This window comes from Oreochromis niloticus, linkage group LG3 (assembly GCF_001858045.2).
Source record: "Oreochromis niloticus isolate F11D_XX linkage group LG3, O_niloticus_UMD_NMBU, whole genome shotgun sequence".
Lineage (NCBI taxonomy): Eukaryota > Metazoa > Chordata > Actinopteri > Cichliformes > Cichlidae > Oreochromis > Oreochromis niloticus.
The window spans coordinates 47,989,581-48,001,099 of NC_031967.2; the positions used below are offsets into that span (position 1 = coordinate 47,989,581).

An 11,519-nucleotide genomic window follows, 5' to 3' on the forward strand; every position below is an offset into this window, starting at 1 on the left:
GTTGAAAAGAAGGCTCTTAGGTTTGTTGTTGTCCGTGCTGTGAACAAAGTGTTATGCTCTCAATGGCCGATGTAAAGGGTTAGTGTGGCTGATCAGGGGATTTTTATATAGGTGTGGTTTGTTTCAGCTGGCCTCTGAGATGCAGAGATAAAGGTGTAAGCAACAGGTGAAAACCTGTTTGAATGGTCAGTGGCAATATGAAAAAACTTTTGGTGGCTCCGATGGACCTGGCTACGCTGGACCTCTGACATAACATAAAGGAGACTGTTTGTATTGAAAACTATGGCAGTACAGTTGAGATGCTCTTGATAAGGATGACCTCTTCTGCTGCCTGTAGGGGGTCTAACTGTAACCCCCCCCCCCCCGTCTAACTGTTGCAGAGTTAAGAATCTGAAGTATCAGAGCAGGAATGCCTGCTGTTTGTGGTATTCTGTTTGAAACTATTACCCCCTGTGTGTTTCAGAGCGCTAAAGAAAAAAGCAAAATGTTCCTAAAAACAGTTAAATTAAAAGTAAAATGCTCGTGCTGATGAACGAAGTGTTATGCTCTCAAGGACCGATGTAAGGGTTAGTGTGGCTGATTATGACCTTTTTATATAGGTGGGGTTTGTTTCAGCTGACCTCTGAGATGCAGAGATAAATATGTGGGGGTGTAAGCAACAGGTGAAAACCTGTTTGAATGGTCAGTGGCAAGATGAAAAAACTTTTGGTGGCTCCGATGGACCTGGCTACGCTGGACCTCTGTCATGATAAGATCGCTAAAGAAAAAGCAAAATGCTCCTAATGCAGTTAAATCATCTATGTGTGTTTGTGCCTAGTAGATAATTAGAGGGCTAGTTGCATTAAAGGAACATTGGGGGTTGTTACAGTGTGGCAAGTTGGGAATATGTGTTTTTTAGAAGGTGGAAAAACTTTCTGTTTAAAAACTATTAGCCTCTGTGTTTCAGAGCCCTAAAGAAAAAAGCAAAATGCTCCTAAAAACAGTTACATTAAATGCTGCGTGTGAATGTGTGTTTTTTAGAAGGTGGAAAAAACTTTCTGTTTAAAAACTATTAGCCTCTGTGTGTTTCAGAGCCCTAAAGAAAAATACCCCTAAACTAGTTAAATTAAATCATCTATGTCTAAATAACAGAACTCTGAGACCTATACAATCCTTTAAAAAAGAGTTTAATTAAAACACATAATGGTTTCATTAAATAAAACGCTATTAAACACATGTAAACATACGATCTCTGAACTCGCAAGTCCGTTCGCGCGCACATGCACGCGCAAGGTCCGTTCGCGCGCACATGGACGCGGAGGGGGATAGGGGAGGGGGTGTGGGGTAGGGGTGGGGGTGTGGGGGTGTGGGGTGGGGTGGGTGGGGTGGGGGGGGGGGCAAAAAAGCTACAGGTATATTACTACTCTTATGTTAGATTCAATTCAGTATATTTCAGTTATATTTAAATAGCAGCAACAACAACTGCCTCAAGTTGCTTAATATCGTAAATTAAAGACCCTACAATATTAGAGAGAAAAATCCAACAATCAGGTGAGCCCCTGTGAGCAATTACTTCATAACTTTTAACAGGAAGAAACTACCAGCAGAACCCGTGTCAAGGAGAGGTAGCAATCTGCATCAGCATCACTCTGAGACAGAACGTTTCTAATTTCAGAGATGCTGTGTTTTGTTATCATTTACCTTCTGGTCTCTGTTTATCTTTTATGCTTGATTTAATTGTACAGCATGTTGATGAGTCCTGTTTATGTTTTTTAAAAGTGGTATTGTGAATGAATTTGTCACGGCAGCGTGTTGAATTTAATAAAGGGCCCAACATGCGGACACTGCTGTGAAGTGAGTGAGCTTTATTGATGGGGGGTGACAAACAAACAAAAGGCGGTGATGGCATGAACAGAACTAAGCAAACATAAACTGGGAAAAACTATGAGCCAACCTACAAACCTGAAACATGAGGGAACGGAGAGCTGAGGTAACATGACAAGCTGGAGAACTGTAGAAAACACAGATGCACCAGTAATGCACACAAGAGAAAACACACTATAAATACACACAGGAGGGAAACGAGGAAAACTACACACAGGAGGGAGACACGGCTGAACCTAATTTACATGACAAAACAGGGAGGGTGCAAAACTGAACACACTGACATCAGACAGGGACCTTCAAAGTAAAAGAGGAAATACACAGACTGGACTCAGAGACACGGTACAGACGGAGAACAGAGGGAACACAGACTCAAAACCCTAATAAGTCTAAACCCAAATACATAACACAATAAACTAGAACACAAGATCATAATAATAAACACAAAACACTGGGTCAAATGACCCAGGACCATAACACAATCATTTATTCCACATATCTTAATCTTTGCAAAACATATAAAGAAAAGGAGTAAAGAGAATTTTATTGGCGTAAAATCACAGAAATTATTTATTGACTAGCAGACTCAATCACGCAAAACATATGGCAGCACATAAATGGAAAAAATCATATTTGCGTTTAGATCAACAAAATTTTCCAAACCACAAAACACAGAAATTGATGCGTTTTGTCCTGTTTTTATTTCACTTGTTACATGGTTTGACTAATAACATATTTTTTAAGATATTTGGTTACTCTATTAAGTTGTTTGGGTTAGAGATAGAATCATTAAAAAAAATTATTCCTTCTCAATGGAATGATCATCTTTTCTGAAATATGTTCTGTGTTTTGCTTTTTTTCTAATTTTTTAAATTTCCATGTACTGTAGATTTGTATATTCTTAATCAACTTTAACTCTTTAATTTCCACAGCTCTGCATATCATCCTTGTACTTGAAATTGAGTACCAGTACACTTCTCCACTCCTTAGACAGTTGGTTAAATGCTCTGAATTAAGGAGGCAACTCTACTTTTCAATTACATATTGGTTGTTTGGGTTAAAATCTGCTATCATGGTGTACACAGGCAAAACTGTGAAAAAGACAAACCTTCTCTATAAAAGAAAACTCCCTATCCAAATTATGCACCTAATTTTAGTTGCAAGGAACAATTAATAAACTGTGAAGTACCAGTAGGTTATTCTCACTTGAAAGTCAACCACCTTTATGATTGTTTTCTTATTTGTGTCTTCCTTTCTGTCATCATGTTGATTATATCCTCTGTTTGTTTCAGCTGTTTCTCCATGTTCAGTTTTAAAATCTCCAGTTCTTCCTTTCTCTCTCTCCAGTTAACAGTGAGCACTTGATAGACTTTATTTGTTTGTTTTTTAAGTATCTTTCTGTTTTGTCTCTTTTTCACTCTCACTCTTTGCTATTTCCAGTTTGTTAACCAGATTAAGTTTCTCTGTTTTCTGCCAGCTCTTTATTTATCTCCTCTAACAGTTTGAATTCTTTTGCTGGTGATGTCCTCTCTTCAGTTCCAACATTAAAGTGATAAGCTCTGACAATGCAGTCAGCTCTTCTTGTGTTCTCTCTGCTTGTTTCTGCAGCTGGGTCTTCTTTTCTTTTACTAAGCCACAGACAACAGGCCATTGTAGAAATAAATATTTTACAATTAATTAAAGCCAAATATATTATTTAAATTACTCATTGCAATACAACAACCCACTCCACCTTGCCTTTTTTTGATGTGTTTGTGTGGCATGTCATATTTGCAAGCATTGGAGGGGTGGAGTGGCTCAGTCACAACAACATAAAGGTGACGTAAAAGTGACTACAAGGAAATAAAAATAATAAACAAGCTAAAATACCAGCTGATGACTTCAATGAAAAGTGAAGACAACAGCACAAACCATCTTGTTACAATGCAATATCCCATTTGTCATCCTGTGATATGTACTTTGACTGATAGAATGCTGCAGACTAAGCAGAAAGAAATCTATCAGATACAAATAAAGTGTTAATAAATCACTAATTATTTTAAAGGTCATTTACTATGTTACTGCCTGCAGATGTTTAAATAAGAAGAAGGGCATACAATTTCTGTCTCTTAGTGACTTTGTACTGCCATTCAACATCGTACAATGCAAGACTTTGCACTTTAATGCAATCTATTTTTCTTTGGTGCAAGCTTTTAAGTTGGACTAAAATAATCACACAGCATGCACTGTAAACACTGCTATAGAGAATGTGCAAGTATTTATAATGATCATAAAAGCACAGACTTACTAGACTTACTAGAATAGAATAGAATAGAATAGAACAGAATAGATCTTTAGTGTCATATGTATATCTATATCTATATCTATATATACATATATATATATATATATACATACATATATATATATATATATATATATATATATATATATATATGTATATATGTATGTATATATACATATATATATACATAACCAGTGGTGCACATAAGTGGTCTGCATGTGCACATTCACTGTCAAAATAAGTGATGCGCACCAGATAAGAAGTTGCAACGCGCGTTTGCGTACATATAACATGCACTGTTTTTGTCCGCTAGAGTGGGATTTTCACGGCATATTCTGCATCACATCTCTGTGCGTTCATCATTTGTTTGAAGCCAGCTCACCTCTTGCAACCACTTTTCCAAGAATAGGTGCTTCTTTTGTGGTTTGGACTCCTTCTGACATTTCTTTGGAGGTGAAGGAACACCAAAGTAATTGCTTAAAGGAGCTTGCTTCTTCGACATCTTTAACAGTTCTAAACAAATGTCTGTCCTCCTCCAGAAAATCATATGTACGCAAAAGCGCGTTGCAACTTCTTATCTGATGTGCGTCTTTTATTTCGACAGCGAATGCGCGCCTGCGGACCACTTATGTGCACCCCTGTATATATATATATATATATATATATAAAAAACAATTTCCCTCTTGCCCCTATCCTTCAAGCTCAGGTCCTCTCTGGGAGCTTGAGGGTCCTGCGCAGTAACTTAGCTATTACTAGGAATGCACTCTTCTGGACAGAGATCTCTGATGTTGTTCCTGGGGTCTGCTGGAGTCACTTGCCTAGAGTCACCAGACCTAGTGCTCCGATTACCACTGGGCCCACTGTTCCGTCTTCCTGATGTTGCTGTCATGCAGAACCGCTACATCTAATTCTACAGCCGTCTTCTTCTGTTGGTCTACCACCACTATGTCCAGTTGGTTAGCCACCACCATTTTGTCCGTCTGTATCTGGAGGTATGTCCCAATTCATAGGCCACATCCTCTGGAGGCCGCGTTTGAAGGCTTATTACATCACAGCCAGGCGTCGAAGGCTGTCCCAGTTCAAAGGCTGCTCTAAATGGAGCCGACAAATGCGTCCCTTATTTCACCATATTTGAAGGATGGGTTGGCTGTATCCTTCGTGGCCCAACCTATCCCAGAATTCATAGCTTAACCCCACCAATTCCAGTTTTCAACAATGGCGACAGCTACTTAGTTTTAATATTACTCTTTCTGGGTCACAAAATAAACCTTTAAGATATTTTAAGGCGAGACTGTAGTTGTGTAAACTTATAATATCTGCTCGATTTATCAAAACATCACATATTTGCAAAACTGCTCTAATGTTTTCAGAGACATTTGTTACCCACCAGCTTGATAGCTGACCTGGAGGTCGAGGAGCCAGTGAAAACCTCGGACTCCCGGCACATCGTTTTCAGACCCCTGTGGTCTTTCGCTACCCCAGTTAAACATTATATATAAGTCACAGGGTGCAAGGGGTCCCTGATGATGACACTGGCTTTCTGCTGGGGTCGGAACAGTATAAATGTCTTGTCCTTCACAGTACAGCAGTTATACCAGCGTTTAACCAGAGTTTAATGTTTAACTGTCATATATAACTAAATAAATGGTCACTGATTAAAGAAGCAATACTGCTGTACACTGACTCTGAATAAAACAGATAATGGAAAATCTGATGACGTGTCAGACTTTCTGCTGATGTTGCTCCTATTGGGAGGACATTACCGGTAATCACACAATTTCAAAGTAAATAAGAAAGACATTTATTCTTCACATATTTATCCAAGTCTATTTATTCAGTTTCTCTTAAATTCTATAATAACATGCAGATAAAGAATTAAGAACAGATTTTTCATTTTAAAAAAATCACATTTTTTCAATGACTAACAGACTATCCTTAAAAGGTAATCAAAACACAAAATGTATAATAATTCATTGAATTACCAAATCTCCTTTTTACTTATAGCAGCAAAATTATCAAAATTATCCTACAAACAATCTCTTGACAAATAACTCTAAATAATATTTATGTTGTTGAATTTCAGTTTTATTAACCTTATTATATGGGTTATTTTATTAACCCATATAAACTACCTATGGTGAGCATGATGTTGAACATGTATTGTTACTCTCAGTGGCATATTTAAACTTAAACCACTTTTTTTGGTGCCTAAATCTACCCATGTTTATTTTTATGTTTCTTTTTAAATGAATGCATTTTTTATTTACACAAACGTAGTCATCCATCCAACCATTCAGATAAGTGTTTCATTGTTAAAATCAAAATACAGTAGGTTTACAACAAGGTATAAGCCACTAGTTACACTCAAGAAGACGAAGGCCTAACAATTTCTCAAGTCAAAAAATTAGGTCAAATTACAGTCACCTGATTTAAAAACAAATAGAAGGTGATTTTTCAGTTAATGAAGATGAAAACTGAAGGCAGAGAGACACACCGACAAGCAGCAACTGAAAGCAGCTGCAACAAAGGCCCTTCAAAGCTTCTCAAAAGAGAAAAACACAGCTTGCTGATGTCCATGGCTTCTGGATTTCAAACAGCCATTAACATCAGAAAGTCTTCCAGCTGTTAGAAGCAATCCTTATGTTTAAAGCTGTGTTACTTTGTCCAGTGACTTTTGAGCCCCTGAAAATGGGGCACCGTGTAAGCTGTATATAACCACTGAATATAAGTTAATGTTAATACAAGATTCTTTGTTAAATGTTTTGAATTAATGATGCAAATCTCCTCTTTAATTACATATTGGTTGCTTGGGTAAAATCTGCTATCGTGGTGTACACAGTTTAAAAGAAAAAAAATTCTATTCTATAAAATAAAATTTTCTATCCAAATTATGAACCTAAGTTTAGTTGCAAGGGACAATTAATAAACAGTGAAGTAACAGTAGGTTATTGTCACTACTGTGTGTGAAGATGAGCCGTTTCACTTTGACTTTCTGCGTCCTCCAGCTGCAAGTTAATCGCCTCCAAAGCACGTTCTACTTTTGTTTTCCTTTCTGTCATCGTGCTCATTATATCCTCTGTTTGTTGCAGCTGTTTCTCCATGTTCAGTTGTAGATTCTCCAGTTCTTCCTTTCTCTTCTCCAGTTTACGCTGAACACTTAATAGACTTTGTTTTTCCTGCAAGTGTCTTTCTGTTTTGTCCGTCTCTTTTTCTTTCTCACTCTTTGCTATTTCATTTTCTACCAGACAAAGTTTCTCCTTGTTTTCTGCCAGCTCTTTGTTTATCTCCTCTAACTGTTTGAATTCTTCCTTTTGCTGGTGAAATCCCCTCTTCAGTTCCTTCATTACAGTGTTCAGCGTTGATAAAACGTCCAGTTCTTCATGTGTCTTCTCAGCTTGTCTCTGCAGCAGGGCCGTCTTTAGTTGACCATCATTCTTTTTTGCTGAGAAAATGCATTCCACTACAGAGGGCACAAAGGAAAGGGATCAGTAGAGCAAATATTAAATAAAATTGAAAGAAAAAGTATTTGAATTATGATGTATTTGATGTCAATCTGCCAGTAATCCTGAACATCCAAGTCTTTTAATGGCAGTCTGTAAATGGCAGCAGAATACTGGACATTATATTTCATACTTACTAATTGTTGATTTCTTGCATTTCCAGAAGATAAAAGCACCTCCAACAAACACAAAGCCAAACGCTAAGCCACTAACTGTGCCAATAATGATACAATAGACGCAAGAACATGGGGAACAGGCCAAAGCTGAAATGAAATGATCATATAAATAATTATATATATATATTATTTTTCAAATAAATTAGCACATAAAAGATAGCACTAAAAGACTACACAGATCAGGACTACATATACATATATATATATATATATATATGTATGTGTGTATATGCTAAGTCCAGGACAAGGCAGAATATGTACCATTCTCTGTGTGCCTGCTGCCTGTATCAGTTTGATCCTCGGTGTCACTATTGGAAGTCACGGTCCTACTCAATGACCCTGGGGGAAATATCACATTATGCAGCAAGGTTTTTTAAAACAAGATTTCATGCGCAAAGAATTTGAAATATGGTCATAAAATTTTACATAGTTTACTTTTAGGACATCTTGATACCTTACCTTTTTTATTAGTAGTGAGTGGAGATGGCATGATAATATAAACCCAACAGATTTAAAACATTACCATGTGAGTTGTTTTTAACCATTACTTTTAGAAATAATGCTCATACTAGAGGATGTCCTGAAATAGACACAATTTGCAGAGCTGAGGCCAATACCACAATCTCGAGTAGAAATGTTAGCATATTATTATACGGCATATATATTATACAGCATAGTTATCACAGAAATCACATTAGCAAGTGCTTACGATTTTTGTAGGGCTTAGCATATGATAAACTACCAATGCTGTAGTACTAGTAATGTCCTTTGCCCTTGATGAAAATGTTTACAAGTTTATTTGTTAAATATACATTACCTGCATATAACAGGATGCAAAGATAAAGCCAGCAAAAGATAGAGGTCCTCATCCTTGGCTTCTGTAAAAACTAAAAGAAAAATGTAATTGATGTAATTTAACATAGATCAGCAAAATCTTCTTACATAAGAATGATAAAGACACAGCGATAAGTTCAGCAGATAAGCTTTTCCTTTTTGTAAAGGAATATTTAACATGAATTTATCCGAGAATTCAGGAAATGTGTACGCAGTCATTTTACTTAGGCGTATAATGTATCAGCTATATATTGTACTATATATTTCATATCAGTTGCCTGAATCAATGTCATTTTGTAAGAACAAACAATTTGTACAGCCATGAGAAAGTAATACAAATATTTAAACAGATAAATAAATAAATTGTAAATTTAAGTATTACTGTGATTGTGGATTATTATAAAAAAGAATTTTATCAAATGGTACGTACATACCTTGGAGTGTGGCAGCATGTCAGCTCATCTCAGAAAGATAGGACGTAAGTTGCCTGGTCAAAGTCCATTTATAAAATCTTGCTATCTCTCTTAACTGCTATTACCCTAGAGTAATGATTTTATACAATTATATATTTAACCTATGACTTTTAGCTCAAGGTCAAAGTGAAGAACTGCTGTCACCTAATTACAACACACACAAAAAACACAAAAAAGACACAAAAAACTGAGAGCCTAAAAAATGTAGAAGCTTCGAAGGATGTCTGTTGTTCAGTCCCATCAAAATGCTGATAGTATTTGCTACGCTAGTAATTAATCCCAGACTGCTATAAACCAGCTATGTTGCAGCAACAACAAACTGGCTCCTTTCATTTTAACTGTCTGTTTACCAGGATTGACCTTTAGACATAATAACAGCAGGTAAATGAATACACCAGAGATAACTTCTTTTAAGAAAACTTTAGATATGTTCTTTGATAGCTTATCATGAGAATAATAAAAACAAAATGTCCATAAAATGAACAAATGGCAGTACAGAAGGAAAAGTAAATACGAAAGAAAAAAGGAAAAGAAAACTGCTGTGAAGGTTTTTTGGGGATCACATATTTTTTTCACAAGATTTTTTCTGAAGAATTTCTGTTAATTTGTTTTCTGTTAATTTTGTATTTACCAACCACATTGCAGCAGCAGCACAGCGCAACAGCTTCAGCAATGAAGGTGCTGAACATTGTCCATTTGAACTCAATGTCCCCAGTCTCTTTCATAATGTGGTCAAAGCTCTGCAGGAGGTGGGAGTTAAAGATCTCGTGGACTGAGGCCTCTGCCAGGTGTTCCCAGGGCATCCTCACTGTACATGTAGGTGCGCCAGGTTTTTCCACCATCCTCCATGACCACCTGATCCAACTCAAAACCAGGTAGTGAATAGTTGATAGCTCAGCACCTCTCTTTACTTGAGTGTCCAGAACATACAGTCGCAGATCTGATGATGCGATTACAAAATCCTGGTGCTATGCACTTATGGACACGTTAGGTTCGAAAATAATTTTGTTATAGCTAAACTGTGGTTTGCACAAAAGTCCAGTAACAGAATACTGCTCAGGTTCAGATCTGGGACACCATAGGACCTTCAAGCACCATGCCCAGTGAATCCAATAAGGCTGGTTACTCTGAACCCTTGTTTTGCACATAAGGGGTCAACACCTGTTCCCCAACCCGAAGGCAAAGGGAACAAACCCTTTCCCAGGGCCAATTTCCCACGGGAGACCCTACCAGGAGACAAAAACCCCTCAATAAACCCTCCACGAAGATAAAGTGGTGATTCACATAGGGGATTCTGGAGGTGAAAGTCCAGCTTTTTTTGTACACATATTTTTTCTGTTTTTACATTCTCTAATATATCCCTAATTCACTTTTTCTTTCCATTCTTTCTGTTGCTTTAATAAGTGAATTTTCCCAAAATGAAAACAGCAGAAATGGTAGTATTCATAAGTAAATGGGTTTTAATTAAAATCTTTTACATACTGCTCTAGGTGGTCTGAAACTACATGGACTATGTGTCATGGTCCTGGGTCATTTGACCCAGCGTTTTGTGTTTATTAAAATGATCTTGTGTTCTAGTGTATTCTGTCTATGTATTTGGGTTTAGACTTTTTAGTTCTAGGGTTTTGGTTCCCTGCGTCCTCTGTTTTGTGTCTGCCCATGTGTTCCCTCCCTGTTGCCATGTCTGATGTCTTGTCTTAAGCTCATGGCTGTTTTACTTTGATAGGCCCTGTACTGTGTGTAGTGTGTCTGGTTTTGCTTTCCCTGGTCTCGTCAGCTCTGATTTCTTACAGCTTGTTTCCTTTCTGTCTCCCATTCCCTGATTGCTTCTGTGTGTATATAAGTCTTGCGTTTTCTTCTGCTTTTTCCTGGTTCATCTGTTTTGCCTCCCTGAGTCACCCTGTGTTTCCTCCGCGGTTCTTCCTGTGTTCATCCTTGAGTCTTCCAGTGTTTTTCCCTGCATGTCATCCTCTGAGTTTAGGTTTCAGTTTCATTCGTTCGATTTTTCCAGTTTAGGTTATTGCTTAGTTCCTGTCCTCACCACCTCCGTGTCAGTCTGTTATTTCACATCGTTTCAATAAAAGCTCACTCATCGCATCAAAGCCAGTTCCTGCATTTTGGGTTCTCTATCATAACCCCACACATGTGCCGCCACAGTGTTGACATTATGCTGTTCAGTGATGATTAAGCTAAGTCATGATCTATCACTTTTTTTGTTTTTCTTGCCCTTAGCTGTACTTTCTAATGTAAACAAAACAGAACTTCCCCATAAAGGTAAACTATGTGGAGGGGGAAAAAAAGTCACTGTTGCTTCTACACTGAACAGGAAAAAGGAAGTACTGCACCTTCACATCTATCATATTGTGCTTTTACTCAGTGATATGGCAAG

The 11,519-nt window shown here is 37.4% G+C and overlaps 1 protein-coding gene across 1 annotated transcript; it reads right to left on the reverse strand.

Annotated features, from left to right (window-relative positions):
- Positions 1-5,960: 5,960 nt before the first annotated feature.
- Positions 5,961-9,440, reverse strand: LOC100707407 (uncharacterized). Its single transcript, XM_013265837.2, has 5 exons — positions 9,092-9,440; positions 8,641-8,710; positions 8,085-8,162; positions 7,785-7,910; positions 5,961-7,607 (listed from the first exon to the last, which is right to left on the reverse strand). The coding sequence occupies exons 1-5, from the start codon at positions 9,107-9,109 to the stop codon at positions 7,102-7,104; spliced, it is 798 nt and encodes a 265-aa protein (XP_013121291.1). The 5' UTR covers positions 9,110-9,440; the 3' UTR covers positions 5,961-7,101.
- Positions 9,441-11,519: the final 2,079 nt, after the last annotated feature.